The sequence below is a fragment of the Gobio gobio genome, assembly GCF_949357685.1.
Source record: "Gobio gobio genome assembly, chromosome: 20".
Taxonomy (NCBI): Eukaryota; Metazoa; Chordata; class Actinopteri; order Cypriniformes; family Gobionidae; genus Gobio; species Gobio gobio.
The window spans coordinates 26,517,400-26,537,764 of NC_137113.1; the positions used below are offsets into that span (position 1 = coordinate 26,517,400).

A 20,365-nucleotide genomic window follows, 5' to 3' on the forward strand; every position below is an offset into this window, starting at 1 on the left:
GCTATGCCTTCGTTACTTAGAAAACCCAAGTAAACATTACTGGACTGGTTTGAGAACCATTTTGCCAAAGCAAAAAAAAAAGAAGCAAAAAACAAGTGGGCGGACAAAGTGTTTTTGAGGCGGGGCAATTTTTAAAAGATTTTTCACTCATTTCCTCCACTTCCTCACCATAATTGTGATTAGTGTTCCCTTTAGTTGGGCACTTGGAACTTCAATATTATTGTAATTATCTTCCTATTAATGCAGTGATGCAACAAGAAATCATAGTTATTTAATTTCAAAAGAAGGGAAGTAATAAATATTATATATATATATATATATATATATATATATATATATATATATATATATATATATATATATATATATATATATATATATATATATATATATATATATATATATATATATATATATATATATATATATATATATATATATGTATATATATATATATATATATATATATATATATATATATATATATATATATATATATATGTATATATATATATATATATGTATATATATGTATATATATGTATATATATGTATATATATGTATATATATGTATATATATATATGTATATATATATATGTATATATATATATGTATATATATATATGTATATATATATATGTATATATATATGTATATATATATATATGTATATATGTATATATATATATGTATATATATATATGTATATATATATATGTATATATATATATGTATATATATATACGTATATATATATATACATATATATATACATATATATATATATACATATATATATACATATATATATATATACATATATATATACATATATATATATACATATATATATATATACATATATATATACATATATATATATATATACATATATATATATATACATATATATACATGGTTACATTGGTTCATATATACATATATATACATATACATATACATATACATATACATATACATATATACATATACATATATATATATATATATACATATTTGTGAATTAATAATATATAACTATATTTCATGTCAAATAATGATCTTTTAACATATTATTGCTGATATTTATGGCATAATCTTTTAATTGGGTTGATATCCCTCTATGTTTGTGACTAGAAATTGACCATGCTTGAGTGAGTCACACACAGACTTCAACATTCAGCATGCAAAACACAATGGTAACAAGGATTTGTATTTATTTATTTATTTTATTTTTATTATTAATAAGACCTTTACAATTGTATTTGCTGTCGTTATTGGGGTTATACTGACAAAAGACAAATAGTAAAATAAAACCAAAAATAGTAAAACGAAGCAATTCATTTATTCATGCCGCAATGCACTCTGGGAGTACACTTCTTCAGATCAAAGATAGAATTAAGTTGACAAAAGTTAAGTTGACTAAACGGTTTAAGTAAGAACAACTTGATTGCACAATTGAATTAAGTAAACTGAACAAATTGTTTTACAGTATGAACTGAGGGAATCACTTTCCTCAAATCATTTGAGTTTAGTCTTTTGAGTTTAGTTTGCCTTTTTAAGTTATCGATACTTAAAAATGTATTTTAATTCAATGAAGAGACCACATTAGGTCAACTCAATTATATTGAGTTGTCAGTTTCCCCATTACTCAAATGAATAGAGGGAATCACTTTCCTCAAATCATTTGAGTAGTCTCAACTTATTAGGGTTTACAGTGTAGGAAAATAATGAATTCGGACACAAAAAAATACATGTCATGTCATTGACCCTTATACAGTAAATCTTTGACTTTGTAAAGAAAAATGCAGACACTGCTATTTTTTAACAGTCTAATATTACTTTTTATTCACTTTCTGTAAAGTAATAACAAATTTGAAAAAATTTCTTCATGTTTTGATTTAGAATAGAATGTGCAGTGTTCCCAGTTAATTTGTGTGTATTGAAATAAATTATAAGGATGTTGAGCATTACTCACTTTTTTAAACACTGCTATTATTTTGAACACAACTGTATTTTGTCTCAAGGGCTATAGGACTGTTATCCACCTAATTTTTACTGTCCACATTGTCCATGTCTGTATGGATTTCAAATAGTGGTACTTTATAGGAATATGGGGAAACATTTCCACTACATTTCAGAAAAATGAAATGAAGAAATAGAGACCCACTCCAAGGTATGATAGTGATGTTCTATTGGTGAATTCATCTTTTTCAACTGTCATTTGTGAATTTAACTGTAGCAAACTGATAGGAGTGAGTCTCATGTGGTTAATAAACCCCAGATTTGGTCATATCCGACTCAAAATGAGCCAATAGTCTACATTTGATCTGTGCACTTCTTCCACCACTACTCATGACTGACTATATCACCCTAAAAGCATGTATTATTGGAAGAGGTTAATACAACTGACTGGTGGCCATTATCACAGTTATTAATTGCTCGACTATGTTTGAATTCATCTAGTTTCAGCACATCTCAAAGCCTACATATTGACTTCCCAAACCATTCTGTCAATAGGATAGAGATAAAAGCCAATTTCTCTGAAAAACAGGCTCAAACAGACAGTGTCTTCAGGCTCTTCTGATGTTTTTACAATCATGGTATGACAGATCTGAAACTATTATCCTGTGCTTCAAATCCTTTCTACTGCACAGATCTTTTTGTGGCAGGATGGACAAATGTGGGCGACATCTTTGAAGCGATTCATAAAGAAGGGGACCAGGCAACATCCGGCCAGACACCTGTGCCAAAAACAAAAGAATGACAATGAAGATGTTCTTTACTATTCTGACACTGTAGAAATAGTTTTTGGTTCATCTGTTTTATTGCCCGCTTATAGCAGATTCACATACAGAGAGGAACTCCTTGAATGGTTTTTCAATAATGAACAATATGTGAGGAATAATAAAAGAGTACTGGTTTTTGAATCAGATTAGCCAGTAGTGTTTTGAACTACTGGTTCGGAGCCACATCAGTGTTCGGAGCTTGTATCAGACTGCAAAAGTCATGTGATTACAGTAAGGCTTTGTTTAGAAATCTCACTGACATTTCACTTTGTATCACTTTGTTTGTCTGTGTTAGCGTTACAGACCAACTGTCAGGGACTTCTGAGGCAGCGTAACAGATTACTGAAAAATAAAGTGAGCTTTGGTGAGAACTAAACTAAATGCTAGTAGTAATTTTTTTGCTAGAAATTACATCAGAAGTGGAAAACGTTGGTCAAAAACGTACATTTACACAAACTGATCAGCAACTGCAATTTTCAGACGCCATCTTTCTTTTTCTAGCTCTGTCACAGAATGGAACGCATAGGATTGTGGGATATCAGAGGGAGCGAAGGATTCATCTATGCTGCCTTCAATCTATCAGATGAAAGATGAAGATAAAGGTCTCTCAGGAGACAGGAAGTGAAGCTAATATTAGATTCGGATGGGCCTTGATGCCTTTGAACAGCCTAGAAATCTAGAGGCACCCTAGTGGCAGCAAATCTAATTTAAAGCCAGGGCGTCTAGCAACTCTCCGTTGGCTTGCGAGCTGGAAGAACCAAACTCTAGTCAGGCCAATCACATCGTGTATAGAGTCGGTGGGCAGGCTTAACATAATGACGGCAGAGTTGCGGCGGTTCCGCGTGCTACTTGTAAACAAAGAAGCTGGCGAACAGCGGTCTTTCGAATCGGCTTTGGCCGTGACTCTGGAAGATTAAGCTTTTCTTTGAGAAAAGAACAAAGAATGACACTGAAGTCATTCTTGACACTGAAAGACAACCATTTAACCCGCCCCTTGGATTGAGCCCTGCCAATGGTGTGTTCCCAGACCCAACATCTTGATGTGGGTCCAGCTTGTCAGGCTAGCCTTTGAATCATTCAGCAAATCTATTTGTTCAAAAATACTGATTCATTCAACAACAAACTAAAGGGATAGTTTTCCCAAAAATGAGAATTCTGTCATCATTTACTCACCCTCATGTCTTTATAAATCTCTTTGAATATTGTTATTCTGTGAAACATACATTTTTGAAAATGTCTGGGGTCTTTTTTTAAACTGTTTAGTTACCTTTTTGTATTATTATTTTGTCTTCAACGGAAGAAAGTAAGTCATATAGGTTTGGAACAACATTGGGCTTTTCACACTTGAAATAGTTAACCCTGGGTCATTCTAAACCCCGGGTAAACTGAATCCTGGGTTATCTTGCTTCACTTTTGACACTGTTTATAATTTACCCAGGGTTTACAATTAATCCTGGATATTCATAAAATGACGTTTCACATTGTAGATTCCTAAACCTTGAGTTAACGTTCTTATTACGTCAGTGTCATTAATTGGAGCATGCGACCTGTTTACATAAAAGCTCTAGCATTCCACATCCTTGTACTGCCAACTGTACTATCAAGTGTATGCTGAATGTATACTTCTGACTATAAAGGTAAGAATGAAACTCTTCTTCACTCAAATTGTTGCGTTTTCTGTCAGCATTTGAAATGTTTCCTCTCAAACGCTGAATTAACTTTTTATGTACTATGTGCAGTGTTTTCGTGACGGTCCAAAGAACACAAATAAGAGTATGCGATTGGTTATTGCTAAGCGTCTAGCTTTAACATTCTAACACCGCATCGTGATGTTTCGTACTGTACAAGTTTGGCACCGTAATGCAGGGTTAACACTGCAAAATTGGTGCTAACCCCGCTACTAAATTACAAGTTTGAAACCCGGGGTTAAAAGCGGTGTTTAGAATGACGATAACCCGGGGTTAAGCACCGTGTGAAAAGCCCTATGAGGAAATGATGACAGAATTTTCATTTTTGGGTGAACCATCCCTTTAAGTGACTGTCTATATGAGCAAGTCATTGAATCATCCACTCGGTTTGTAGAAAAACTAGCCTGACAAGCCAGACCCACATCAAGATGTTGGGTCTGGGAACTCACCATTGCTCAATCCGAGGGGTGGGATAAACGGTTGTCTTTCAAAATTCCCTCTGCACACAATAGGATAGCGCTATAACCAACCAGAGCAACAAAGAATGTGAAGTGGAGCTAGATGATAGATTAAACTTTCGCCGTATCCGGTCAGCAAAACTCAGAACACATCTTCCTTTCTTAAGAATGACTTCAGTGCCGTTCTTTGTTCTTTTCTCAAAGAAAAGCTTAACTCCAAGTCTTCCAGAGTCGCGGCCAAAGCCGATTCGAAAGACCGCTGTTCGCAAGCTTCTATGTTTACAAGTAGCACGTGGAACCTCGGCAACTCTGCCATCATTATGTTAAGCCCGCCCACTGACTCTATACACGATGTGATTGGCCTGATCAGAGTTAGTTTTTTCCAGCTCGCAAGCCAACGGAGAGTAGCTAGACTACCCTGGCTGAAAATTAGATTTGCTGCTGCTAGGGTGCATCTAGCTACTCTCAGTTGGCTTGCAAGCTGGAAAAAGGGCTATAGAAAAACATTAATCTAGCCCGTTTGTGTTGCTCTGCGATGCACAACGTTTACTTCTGCTCTGGTTTCTTCTCGTCTGTTTCCATAGGCGGAGCAAAAATAGACATGAACTGCTGGCAATACTGTGACTAAAATTTGAGTTATTTACCTTCTCGTTTATTGAATAGTTATATTAAAACAATAACATTCGCAATCGCTGTTAGTCTGAATATCAACACGACTGTGATTACTTGCTATTTTTGAAACAACAGCGCTCTTGCTCGTGCAGTTATTGGTTATTCATTGTACAGTACTCACCCCACCACAGACAAGAGACAGCAAAAGAGGAAGGCATTGCTGCCCACTTTAAAATGAATCTCAGTGGTGACAGTCTTATGGCAAGAAGGGCATTTCACTCTGGCAGGGGACATGGTGACATCGTCCAGGTTTACTAAGGGCTCTGGGAAGGCGAAACATGTTCATCTTGTTTATTTATTCATCATATGCAAACTATTTCTATGGCAATCTTAATCCAAGACATTTGTCAAGAGGTCAATTGTGAAGATTGTGCAACATAAATGTATTATCTTACCTGTGTTTTCTTCCCGCGCAGCATTGATTGGGGAAACAGTTTCTGTAGGAGAAATGGTGAGAATGTCTTAATCCAAGACATTTGTCAAGAGGTCATTTGTGAAGATTGTTCAACATAAATGTAATATCTTACCTTTTTTTTCTTCCCGCACAGCATTGATTGGGGAAACAGTTTCTGTAGGAGAAATGGTGAGAATGTAGTCTTAGGATTGGAGCTTTTCCATCTGACATAGTGAGTATATCATACAAAATAATTAAGGCCCAAGCCCTGAAAGGGTGCAGGCCTATTGTTTTCCTTAGGATTATTCTTATTCATGTTTAGACATGACATGAAATTTGTTAAAAATGTTACATTTTCTGGCTTAACTGACTGTTAAACAGTTTACAACTGATCCTTAGATCTGTGTGTGTGTGTGTGTGTGTGTGTGTGTGTGTGTGTGTGTGTGTGTGTGTGTGTGTGTGTGTGTGTGTGTGTGTGTGTGTGTGTGTGTGTGTGTGTGTGTGTGTGTGTGTGTGTGTGTGTGTGTGTGTGTGTGTGTGTGTGTGTGTGTGTGTGTGTGTGTGTGCGCGTGCGTGTGTGTGTGCGTGCATGTGCGTGTTACATGTGTATTACACTGGTATTACAATGTAAACGTGGTTTATGAGGACATTTCATATGGGGTAGGGGTAGTGTAGGGGGATAGAATGTACAGTTTGTACAGTATAAAAACCATTACGCCTATGGAATGTCCTCATAATGTAGTGTCACCAACATGTGCGGGCCATGAAATTCATCTAATTTAAATTACCTCATGGATGTGGCTGTTCTGGTTTGTGGTCACTTTGGCACCAGCTGGCTGCAGTAATGTGGCGTATTTAAATGACTTTGACATAATGTTTTTACATTTACCCGCTTTTAATGCATATTGCCCATCGTACACAGTTGCCCTAAAGCTACCAGAGTGGCGGTGGCACCGGGGATTGGGCCCGTCATCGCTGCTTGCAGCTATATTTAATGTTACATTTGCAACATAACTATATTATTTTACCTGGGATTTCCTCTTGCTGAGTAATGACAGGAGAAATAATCTCTGAAGAAGAAACGGGGAGAATGTAGAGTCCTTGAACTGGAGCCTGAATTGGATCTGTCACAGAGAGTATATCATACAAGATAGCACACAATAAATAATGTTACATTTGCATAATAATGACTGAAAATGTTCCATAAAAGCAACAGTATCACAAAACATAATGTGTAAATCTAGTGTAAACATTGTTCAATTGAAATGTTCTATGTTCTGAATATTTATGAATATCAAAATTATGAGATGTGTTTTGAGGACAGGTTTCCATAATAATGAGCAGTAAATATGAAATATGTACTTTGTGCTTCGGAGGTCTAAATGAAAGGAGTAAAATGACTATAACTACATTATTAGTCTTATTTACATAATTTAAATAATTTAAAATATGTAATATTTTATGTGTAAATGATAATTTATTTGTAATAATCTAGACACATGCCTTGTGATTGTGTTGTCAAACGTGAGCTGTTTTTTTTAATAAGATCCTTCTCTTTTTGCTCCAGTAACTTCAATTCCTCCTCTATTCTGTCCAGTTCTGAAGGGCCCTCTTCATTTGCAAGGTATCCTAAAAGCAAAAAGATATGTAAAACAACCAAATTATTGTTTGAACTAACTAGTCAAATGTAAGCATGCAGATGAGTTACAGAAGAGTGGACTCATTGCTATTTGAATGCTCATTTCCTGGTAAGTGTAGCTCCTTTAGTATTAAGAGAGAATTGCACTCCAGTGTTTGCATGTTTTATTGTGCAGTGAAATAGCCAAACGTTGTTGTTCCTACTCGGAAATATTTAAGGCAACTGAGAGTTTTTTATACCTCCAGTAATGTTCCCATTAATCAAACTAATCAAGGTACATTTTATTGTTATTATTTAAAGGTCAGCCATTTCATCATCATCAATATTCTTTCTAAAGAGTTTTTTCTTTACCTTCTATTCTGTTGTTCCTCTTTTGGATCTCCTGCAGAAACTGAAGACGGTTTTGGAGCTGTTGTCGTCTGTAGAGGATGTTCCACAGGTCTGTGGTTTCCTCATCCTGTTTAGAGCCCTGTGGCAGCACTGCGGTCATAGTACTGCTGCCCTACAGTCCAAATTACATTGATTTTACAACCTAATTTGTAAATATTTCCATTTTGACATGAGTAATACCACAAAGTCCAACTGTTCTTCATGTGCAGCCATCTGTGGATTCGCAGCCACAATAATAGGTTAGCAAGCCATTTAAAATGATCTGTATTCCTGCATTGTTGAATAAACCGTTAACGCAAATAATTGTTAAGTAAGTGAACCCTTGAATTTAGTAACTTGTAGATCCCCCTTCAGCAAAAAACCTCCACCAAACATTTCTTGTATCTTTTTTCCTCTAAACAAAGGGTTGTGTATTTTTGCCAAAAAGTTCAGCAATATCCAGGTGCCAAACATGAGGCACGCCTGCTTTAGACTGCAGTGTGCAGTGTGTTGTCCTTTCAGAAGCACCACTTTTGTTCAGTGTTTTTCCTGATGGTGGACACATGAACAACGATTTTAGCAGTTTGTAGAGATTATGAAGGTCTTTTGCTGTTGTCCTTTGGTTCTTCAGGATTGTTCATTGTGTCCTTAGAGATCTTTATAGGATTTCCACTCCTAGGGAGAGTAGGGAGATCTAGGGAGAATTTTCCACATTTGCAGATAATTAACTCCCAGGTCTTTAGAAAAGCTTTGTGCATCTCTGAAATGTGTTTTAGGGTTCTGTGTTAACCAATCTTTCATGGGAAGAACAGATTTGTTAGTAACAATTTTATGCCTTTATTTAAATGGAAAGGCACCTGCAGTGACATTTCAGTCTCATCTCCTTAATTTACTCCAATAACCTTTTGGAGGTTACTTTTGGTTCACTTACTTTCTCTACCCTGTACTATGAATAATCACTCAGTGTCCGCTTGTGTGTATTTGTGTTTGTGTTTGCCTATAGTTTAATTAAGATCATAACTATTTTTTTGAGTAATCAGTAGGGCTGCACGCGCAAAAATTACAGCGCATCCGGAAAGTATTCACAGCGCTTTTTCCCCCCACATTTTGTTATGTTATTGCCTCATTCCAAAATGCATTAAATTCTTTATTTTTCTTAATATTCTAGAAACAATACCCCATAGTGACAACATGAAAGACTTTTGTTTGAAATCTTTGCAAATTTATTAAAAATAAAAAACGAAAAAATTATATGTACATAAGTATTCACAGCCTTTGCCATGACACTCAAAATTGAGCTCAGGTCCATCCTGTTTCCCCTGATCATCCTTGAGATGTTTCTACAACTTGATTGGAGTCCACCTGTGGTAAATTCAGTTGATTGAAAGACTCACACCTGTCTATATAAGGTCCCACAGGTAACAGTGCATGTCAGAGCACAAACCAAGCCATGAAGTCCAAGGAATTGTCTGTAGACCTCTGAGACTGGATTGTATCGAGGCACAGATCTGGGGAAGGGTACAGAAAAATTTCCACAGCATCGAAGGTCCCAATGAGCACAGTGGCCTCCATCATCCGTAAATGGAAGAAGTTTGGAACCACCAGGACTCTCCCTAGAGCTGACCACCCGGCCAAATTGAGCGATCGGTTGAAGAAGGGCCTTAGTCAGGGAGGTGACCAAGAACCCGATGGTCTCTCTGACAGAGCTCCAGCATTTCTCTGTGGAGAGAGGAGAACTTTCCAGACAGAAGCCACTAAAAGGCACATGACAGCCCGTCTGGAGTTTGCCAAAAGGCACCTGAAGGACTCTCAACCATGAGAAACAAAATTCTCTGGTCTGATGAAAGATTGAACTCTTTGGCCTGAATGGCAATCGTCATGTCTGGAGGAAACCAGGCACCGCTCATCACCTGGCCAATACCATCCATGGTGGTGGCAGCATCATGCTGTGGGGATGTTTTTTTAGCGGCAGGTACTGGGAGACTAGTCAGGAATGAGGGAAAGATGAATGCAGCAATGTACAGAGACATCCTGGATGAAAACCTGTTCCAGAGCGCTCTGGACTTCAGACTGGGGTGAAGGTTCATCTTCCAACAGGACAACGACCCTAAGCACACAGCCAAGATAACAAAGGAGTGGCTACGGGACAACTCTGTGAATGTCCTTGAGTGGCCCAATCAGAACCCAGACTTGAACCCAATTGAACATCTCTGGAGAGATCTGAAAACAGCTGTGCACCAACGTTCCCCATCCAACCTGATGGAGCTTGAGAGGTCCTGCAAAGAAGAATGGGAGAAACTGCCCAAAAATAGGTGTACCATGCTTGTAGCATCATACTCAAACAGACTCGAGGCTGTAATCTGTGCCAAAGGTGCTTCAACAAAGTATTGAGCAAAGGCTGTGAATACTTTTTTACCTGTGATTTTTTTATTTTATTTATACATTTGCAAAGATTTCAAACAAACGTCTTTCACGTTGTCATTATGGGGTATTGTTTGTAGAATTTTGAGGATAACAATTAATTTAATCCGTTTTGGAATAGATGACTTGAATAGCTCTATTTTGAAATAATGAATCATTCTAGAATGATTGAGGTGATTTTTAAGGGAGTGAATCTGTATATAAAATAATAAACAAATTACAAACATTAGGTAAATACAATAGAACAAATATGCAAATTAACTAAACAGTATTTTCAGTCTAACAGTATTCAGGTACAGAGATTAAAGGGGGGGTGAAATGCTGTTTCATGCATACTGATCTTTTGGCACTGTTAAAGACTTGGATTCCCATGCTAAACATGGACACCGTTTCAAAAGCTAAGGTGGACGTTTGATGGGAGTATTTCTTTGCCAAAATTAGTACTTCCTGTTAGTCATAAGTTTCGGAAAGTTTTTTTCGATCATGGGTCCGCTTGACGTCAACAGGGCGGAATTTCCTTATATGGGCCGTACGGACAATTCTACCGGAAGAGCGCGCGCGAGAGAGAGAGAGAGCGTGAAAGCAATAGGCTACGCCCATCAAAGCGCTGGCTCGTACAGATGGAATTTGCTTTTCCGGATCAACAACTGAGTTGCGCAAATATTTATGTCTGTTCCCTGCATTTCGGTGCCGATTGTTTTATAAACAAGACCCAGTTCGACGCCGGATTTTCAGATCGCCTAATACTGAAGGATGGAGCGGTCCCAACGATAAAGGTCCCAACGTTGGAACCGCAGGTTTGACTGCTTCAAATGTCTGTTTTTGCCTTTGCCCATCAAGTAGCCCAAACATGACCACGTATTGATCAATGGAGCATGCGATGTATAGTGTGTGTACATTTGTTTAGCTGGCCACTATATGTGTATGTTAGTGTATTGTAAAAGCACTCCAAACAACAATACACAAAGAATGGGGAAATATGTTGAACTAAATAAGCGCGCTTCTTCATTCAAATGCACTACTATTCCATGTCTTTCTATGTAAACACTAGCCTGACGCGCAAAACCAGTCCGCTTACTACAAATCATGTCTTCACAAACCACGCGTAAACACACACACACATACACACACACACACACACACACACACACACACACATTGTAACACTCGCGCTTGACATGGTGTTCTAAATAACACAAGCCGCTAAACATATTATATAGTTAGTGTAACTTATACCACATAGTCGACGTCCTGCTCTAGTCGTTTTTGCTGCTGCTCCTGTTCAACTTCAGCCTCTGGGTCTGATTCCGGATCATAGATGTATGGCTGTATCTGATTAAAAGCCATTTTTTATGTTGAATAAAGTTTTTTTCCGCTTTTAGGGATGACGCAGCTTTCAGACGGACTCAACACAGTAACAGCGGCGCGCGCTCGACATTCTTTAGCTCCGCCCACACGATACGCCCCCAGCCGCACGGCTTTTTCCGGAAAGACTCGGAACAGCGCATCTTTCTTTTATAATTATAATAAAAATAAAGACTTTTCGGAGATATGCAGGATGCAATGCTACTCTATAGGTACTCAAGATTGACATGAGACTGACTGAAACAGAGTGTTTCCCCCCCCCTTTAAATAATCAAATTTAAAATAACACTGCATAGATTTCACTGTAGAAATTAAATATATTTAATCTTTGTTGAAACAACAAAAGTGATTAACTCTTTGTATTTTGTTGTTTGGTTAACATTAATGCCAGACAGCAGCAGGTTTATTAGGCTGCTGTCACTTTAAGAGCTAATGCATGGATCTAATATAATGATACTGATCTGTTTTCTTTCTCAATTGTTTACGTTCACGTAAGCCATATGTGACTGTGTTTACGAGTATACTCGATGAGACGGGTATTTTAATATTATTTTGCATGTATGTGTCCATTCAAAGACAAATAGAGGTTTGCGCAAGCTCAAAAATGAGTTCTCTTTCGCGTCTTCTTGCTCTCTAATGGCTTTAAATCGCTTGAATGTTTTAACTGACAGGACCTAAAACATGCGCAAATGATAAACTTTCACATAAACTTTCACTCTAATTAATCTGAGAATCACGTGCGTTTCAAACTGTGGTGTCTGGTCCGTACAGATCACAGATCAACTACGATCCCTATACTTGACATTGCACAAGGAGATATCTATGTTAAAAAGATTTATCGTGCAGCCCTAGCAATCAATGCAGAAATCCAGACATTTTCAAAGGGTTCAGACACTGTACATTACCAGTCAAACATTTGGACACATTTGACACTTAATATTCAGCACTATTATTGATCTGACTGCATTGACGCCATTGTATGAGAACTGAACTGCGCTGGATGATGACATCACTGTTTTCAGCTGCTGAATAGATAAATGAACCAAATTAATAATGCTTTTTCAAAATAAATTAATCAACACTAAACTTACATAAGCTGGACAATGACACTATTTTCTTCTAGAGCTGCTGTACAGCCAAAACAAACGTTGTTGCATTATTTTCCTGTTACACTGTAAAGCTGCTTTGAAATAATCTGTACAGTAAAAAGTGCTATATAAACAAAGGTGACGACATATAAAGATACATATAAATTGTGCCATAGTGTAAATAAAAGCAGCCAACAAGTTCTAAACATGTGAATTTCTTCATTACGGTTTTAAAAATATCTCAGGACACCTCAATATTTATTGGACATTTTTGGGCAGTACATAATTGTTTTGTCATAGACTTTCATATTATTCTAAAATGTCAAAAATAGCCGGATGATAAAGAATTAATGTAGATATTACTGTCTCATGTGTGATAGTGATCGTCCTAGTTCTTAAATATAGCCTTTTGACTACACACATACTATGGAAAGCCATTTTGACTTTTAATCATTCGCAGGATATGAATTCTTGATATCAACAATTCAATTTTCACTAGTTAAAAGGCTAATTCTTGATATCAGGTCACCATGTCACCATAGGCTGTTATTCAAATTCAATTTTTGATATCAAGAATTGAGTTGAAATTCAAATTTCACATATCAGAAATACAATTCTTACAAGTAAAAATTAATTTGCAGATATCAGATATAACAAATGTAACATGTTGAAATACATTTATATCAAGAATTAACATTTCAACTAGTGACAATTGAATTCTTGATATCAGGAATTTGTATTTTTAATAGCAACAAGTTATTGATATCAAAAATAAAGTTTTTTTCTAGTAAGAATTGTATTTCTGATTATGTGAAATTGGAATTTCAACTAGTAAGAAATCAATTGAATTTGAATGGCAGCCTATTGTGAAAATACAATTACAGATATCAAGAAATATCGTTTTAAGTGGAAATCTAATTCCTGATATCAAACATTGCCATTGTTACTAGTAGACGTCTAACTCATATATCAAGAATTTAAACTAGTGAAAATTGAATTGTTGATTTCAAGAATTGATTTCTTACTACTTGAAATTCATATACTTTGAATTATTACTAATAAAAACGGGCTTATACAGCATACAAGACTTTGGTGATATTTTATTATGAAAATTTGCTTTTTGGAAAAATGCCACAAACATTTCCCTGCCAAATTCCATTTAATTCCTCTTTGCGTCTGTTTTATAAGTCTGTAGATCATTTCCGAAGTGTGCAACCCAGGCTTTCCCATCATCGCCCTAAGCCAAAAGTAGACAATCAACATTTTGATCTTGTAGCTGTAGGCACACTGTGTTGCCATTTTTAGTCTAATGACGTCCTGTCGATCTCAATCATGCTTACCAGAAATGTCAAAAATAATGTTCCTTTAACCTGCAGCAGACTTCTTTTATTATCTTTGAAGAAATTAGAAAGTTTTGTAATGAAATTGTTAAACAGACATTTATACGAAATCTGTTACTTAAATTTGCCAGGAATGAATATCTATATTGTTTACATGCAGAAGAGTTGCACTAAATTTTAAACAATCCAAAAGCTTGAAAAGAAATAATGATTGTTGATGTAGATTTTCCCTTTTCTTTTCTTTTCTTTTTTCTGTTTTTTTTTTACAAAGTGTTTATGACAGTAAGGTGTTTAGGCATTTTTGTGTGTCATTACATTGTACAAAGTACAAACAGTATGTGCATATTACAGGTTTCAATGTATCAGGCACCATTTATAATGGACTTAAGCACATTTACAGTTTAATATTTAAATGATGGATACATCACATTACCTGCAGGCAATAGGACGCTTTTTTTGTTTGGCGAGTCACAGTCCCGCTCCAGTCCTGGAAATCTTGACAGTATTGAAGATTGATCAGATGATTGCAATTTTGTATTCCTCTCGCAGTCCTTGTTCAGCAGTTCTCCTTATGCTGGAGTATTTTGCAGTCTTTGAATATTTCCCCATAATCCCTTATGCCTTCATCCTCATATTGGTGTGAATATCTATCATAATATCACATTACATAAATAAAACAAACAGTTCTAAAATACTGCAGAAAGCTTCACAGTAAATGACATCCAATCGTTCAGATAATTTTCACCTATCCTTCACCGTTTCTGTTTTGAGAACTAAACAAGCCACAATATGCTTTCCATATTGGTTTGAATGTATTTTCATAATCAAATTTGCAGTAATGGGTGACGTTCTGACTGTAAACTGGTTTGTATGTGTATTGTAAATGCTTACTTGTGAAATGCTTGTTTCAGAATGTAACATGAAGATGCTCTTCTTTACAGATTTGTATGAATGTTTGTATTGAATGTCTGGTTTAAAAGCATTTTTAATTGAGGAACACCACCATGGTAGCATCATTTCTTTTTAGGTCATAACATACATTTATGTTTTACATTTTTATATTTTATTTCAAGTATTTTTTAAATTACATCTTTTTACCTTTCATTGGGACACTTCATTCAAAAGTCGTCCAAAATAAGTTCACTAAAATAAACACTTTTCCCGTCGGTCACCTGTAGAGGTCAGACTTTCACAGTGACAGTGCAAACGCTCTGGTGGGAGAGCTGTTCTTGACCGCTGATGTCATTGGTTTAGCAAATTTGAATTTGCAAATTTGATTTTGAATGGTAACTTGAAGAATAAGCAGTGCCGCCGCTCCCATTACGCGCATCGCGAGCATCAGGTGCTGCGCGAAGGGCAAAAAGTGCTCAGGGGGCACCACAAGAAAATTCTCTCTCGCAAACTTATTTACATTATGTGATTTGCATGTGAAGTTGTGTAGCTTAATTGTGGATGTTTTTTTCAAAACCGCTCAGAATGCAGATAGAACCTTATAACTCCAACGTGGCCCCCTCCCTCCCCCCCACACACACGCTATAGCCTACATACAGTATGTGCGTGTTTGTTTATGTGTGTGTGTGTGTGTGTGTGTGTGTGTGTGTGTGTGTGTGTGTGTGTGTGTGTGTGTGTGTGTAATGTTTTTGTATGATTTTAGTAGGCCTATTAGTTTTAATATCTGTAATGATAATAACCCTGTTGAGAATATAAATAAAAGCGTTGAGGATATTAAATTCTGTTTTCCTTTTTTTTTTTGCTGGGGTCATTGTGAGCTTATGTCTAGGCGGTCGATATGCGGTCGCATGCAGCCTATGTATGTATGAGGGCGGGAGGGATGTGTGTCCAAACCATAGACAGCCCAAACATGTGCTCATGTGTCCATTGGTGCTCATTGAGCAGGTCTGTGAAACATTGATATCCACATCCTGTTTAAGAGGAAGCAGCTGGAGTTGAGCCGCGAGTGGAGATTAATGAAAGGCCTGACACATGAGAGCCGGCTGCTGGACGCCACTCCTGCAAACCTATATCTCCCTCCATTATTAACTATCCAAACCTCCTCCCCGCCTCATTTCTCTTCCTTTGTCCATTTGATCTATCATTTTATTTCAACTCTGTCTTTCTCTGTTCTATCTATAGAACTGCATAATATGTCAGACAGACCAGGACTTCCAGTCTCTGCTGCAGGCACGTGCCAAACGTGATCTGGGATGATGACATCAACGAGGGGCGGTGCTTGAACAGAAAGGAACAGAAATAAGTTTTTCAAAGATTGTTGCACTGCTCAAAATTGCTGCAGTCTTTAATCTATCTGGCTTAAAACAATGGCACTGATTGGAATCTGCAGTCAGTGGACACTGCTTTCAGTTAAAAAAGCTCCAACATGCATTTTAGTCCGGGATTATGCTTAAGCCTTGTTGTGAAACTGGGCAATGAAGTTATTGTGTTGCTAACAGCAACTGTTGGTGTTGATTAGTTCATTGTATTATGGAATTATATTAAAAATCCTCTCTTCTGAGCCCAGTGGCTTTATACATCTATAAAGTTAACATGAAATCAAAACAATTCTTTGACAACTGTCTTTGACAGTTTTCATGGAATAGCTGTAGACCTACACACACACACACACACACGTTACCCTATTTAAAATGTAATTAGCAGTGTAACTATTTCTATTACATTATTAAAGTAATGTTTAAAACAATATTTTGCCCAGAGAACCAATCTAAAGCATCAGAATAGCACTGCTTAACTAAACAGCCTTTAAATGGGAGGAGACCTCATGAAAATCAAAAACAGGCAGCAAAACAAATTAATATTACTCAACATATCCTGGCTTTTTACAGAAAATATTATCGTTAACATTTTCAAAAACAACTGTAATTAAAAAAATATCAAACAAACTGTTACTCACATGAGATCACAGCAACAATAGCAAACCACAACAATCCAATCAATTCCCAATGGGCAAAATCAAGTCCCTCCCTATATTTTTTCTTGGTTGACAAGTCGTTGACGTAGAACCTGGAAGAATAATTCACCACTAATTCGAGATTTGGGGCTTTATAACAGGGCTTTTCGATTTATGTGTAAAACAAAGCCTGTGGTAAACATAACTTGACTGTACTTTAGTGTTTTGTTCTACAATGTAAATTACACACACCCATAGTGAAAATTCCGAATTTTGAAGCAGTTTCATTTTTGAAAAGGTATGTTTTTATAAAGTAACTGGATAAGAACTCTTGGGGTGTGAGCAGGGCTGGACTGGGGATACAATTTGGCCCAGGACAAATCCAGCCCGTCCGACCCACGAGTTCACCTCTCAATATTTTTATATTTATTTTAACCTATTTTAGTTTCTCTCCTTCTTTAAAAAAGTATTACGGTCCTTTTATTTGTGAACTCAGTCATTCAAAATCGCATATGATTAAAAAACAGCAATTGATTGGAGTTGAATAGTCTTTGCAGCTTATTGACGGACGGCAGAGTGTGTAGTATCTCTGCAGATAGCGCTGTGAGCACGTGCTGGTGAGCAGCTGCACCGATTGGTCTGTGACGTTGTTCTAATCTGCTTCGAGCGAGTCGGTGCAGACCCTCAGAAGCCAGGGCAGGAGGGAACGTGTGTGTGCTTATGTGAACATGGGGGAGGAAGAGAGCGGACAAATCAGATCTTCTATGGGCAGAGAGACAAGAGATCTGCTTGTGTCTGCAGTCATTACCCCCGTCTGACCAAACAAAAACTCATATACTGTATGCACTCAGTCGTAGGCTATACCACCTGGACTGGGTTTAGCAGGCAGACACTCGTTTGAGATTTAATTTAACAGTATTCCTGTGGCTCAAACAGAGCATGACGCTAACAAGGCCAAGGCCATGGGTTTGATTCCTGAAAATTGAGGAATCACAGGAATGCATTGTTTTGAAGTATGAAAATAAAAAAATTGTTACCTTCAGTTGTAAGAATATTTCACAAGTTTAGTTTGTATTGTAATATTTGTCCATTAATGATATAGAACATAACTATTTTTCATGTCAAATAATGACCTTTTAACATTTTTTTTGCTAATTTTTATGGCATAATTTTTTAATTGAGTTGATATAATCCCTCTATGTTTGTCACAATATCATTTGACCATGCTCGAGTGTGTCTCACACACACACTTCAACATTCAGCATGCAAAACACAACAATGGTAACAAGGATTTTTTTTATTTTTTATGTTTATTTTTTATTATTAATACGACCTTTACTATTTTACTTGCTGTCATTATTGGGGTTATACTGACAAAAGACAAATAGTAAAATAAAGGCAAAAATAGTAAAACGAAGCAATTAATTTATTCATGCCACAATGCACTCTGGGAGTACACTTCCTCAGATCCCAGATAGAATTAAGTTGACAAAACTTAAACGGTTTAAGTAAGAACAACTTAATGCAATTAAGTAATGCTTACTTAATTGAATTAAGGCAACAAGTTTGCACAATTGAATTAAGTAAACTGAACTAATTAGTTTTTACAGTGTAATTAACCGCTGATCAGAAGTATTGTGACCAGGGCTTGCTGGGGAAAAGAAAACTGCTGCTTGTTCAAATTGCTTAGTTAAAATGAGCTAAAGCAACACAATTGCTATACATTTTTTTGTCCTAAATTAATTTGATTGTGTTCAATCCACTTAAATATATATGCTGTAGGAAGTTTACTTATTCCGTTTGTGTTGAGATTACAAGATGAGCAAGATGAGAAAAGGAGGATACTTGATAGTGTGTAATAGTGTTTAATGATCAATTATGTTGGAATTATTAGAACCATTTAAATTACACTGGGTTACCATTGTGGAGCATGTAGTAGGGCAACAGGGCTGTGGACTGATATTTCATAACTGCTTTGCTTAAGGAGCATTTAATGCTTAGCATTTAAGATGCTAATGTTTGCTATTGCTAGCTAAAGGTTTGCTAACTAGCAAATACAGTCTTATAATTCAGTTGTGTGACACTAAAATATATGAAATTGAATTGGATGAATGAATATATGAAATTGAATGACTGAATCATGTCAGGGAGCCATTTCAAATTCCCTTTGAGACTTCATTCCATGATGTTGAAGTTACACAAACAAATTATGTTTGTTTAACTTAATTGATTCATGTGGAACCGATGTACAAGGTTAAATCATGTACATCCAACTCACTTTTTTTTCAATATACTGTGTTGACACTTAAATATGTACATTTATTGATCTTGTACACCCGTTTGCACCCATCTTTTAAGCATAAATGTTTGGGTGTATATTCAACACTGGTGCTTTTTAACCTGTTAAATGTTATAATGTTATCTAGTTTGTCTAAAACAGATTAAGTTTTGTTGAAACTTAATTGAAAGCATCAGATGTGTTGAAAAGTATACCAGTCAAGAATCTTTCGCATCATATGCCATCGTTTTCTAGACAAAGTGCTGAAAATTCAAATACATTACAATAGAAACAGTTATTTTAAATTGTAATAATATTTAACAATATTTTTTTACTGTATTGTTGACCAAATGAATGTAGAATTGGTAAACATTAGAAACTTCCTTCAAAAACAATTAAAAAAAATCTGACCCAAGTGACCCAATTTGAACCATATTGGTGTATATTATTTCCAGATTTCATATATATATATATATATATATATATATGAATATATATATATATGAATATATATATATGAATATATATATATATATATGAATATATATCACAAATATTTTAGTGTATTAGCTATAGCTATTTTATTGGACTTTATTTTTCCCTTGCAGCCTTTCCTGTCACAGATTGGGCTGGCTGTTAATGAAGGGTTTGGGACTGTGTGTGTTCTTGTACCACAATCAGCATCATGATGTCATATTCCTGCGGCTTCAGAGTGATTAGTCATGGAATTCCGACTCAGGAGTTTGACTTAAAAAAGTGCCCATAACTGAAAGCAGTGAGCAAAGATACCAACAAAAATGGCATGGGAAGAAGACACGCTTCCAACTTCCAGGTGGGCCACTGAGCTAAACGGGTGTTGGTGTTAATGCGACAATCAGATCTCTCACTCATAATATCCTGTGCTGACTCATGCACACTTATTTATTCCAGCACAAACTCCTGACAGGCTCCTGGAGT

General features: G+C 36.1%; 1 protein-coding gene across 1 annotated transcript; it reads right to left on the minus strand.

Annotated features, from left to right (window-relative positions):
- Positions 1 to 1,245: 1,245 nt before the first annotated feature.
- On the minus strand, positions 1,246 to 14,975 carry LOC307117073 (uncharacterized protein). Its single transcript, XM_079801772.1, has 8 exons — positions 14,659 to 14,975; positions 7,994 to 8,144; positions 7,507 to 7,632; positions 7,032 to 7,127; positions 6,137 to 6,178; positions 6,005 to 6,046; positions 5,731 to 5,872; positions 1,246 to 2,746 (listed from the first exon to the last, which is right to left on the minus strand). The coding sequence occupies exons 2-8, from the start codon at positions 8,130 to 8,132 to the stop codon at positions 2,638 to 2,640; spliced, it is 696 nt and encodes a 231-aa protein (XP_079657898.1). The 5' UTR covers positions 8,133 to 8,144; positions 14,659 to 14,975; the 3' UTR covers positions 1,246 to 2,637.
- Positions 14,976 to 20,365: the final 5,390 nt, after the last annotated feature.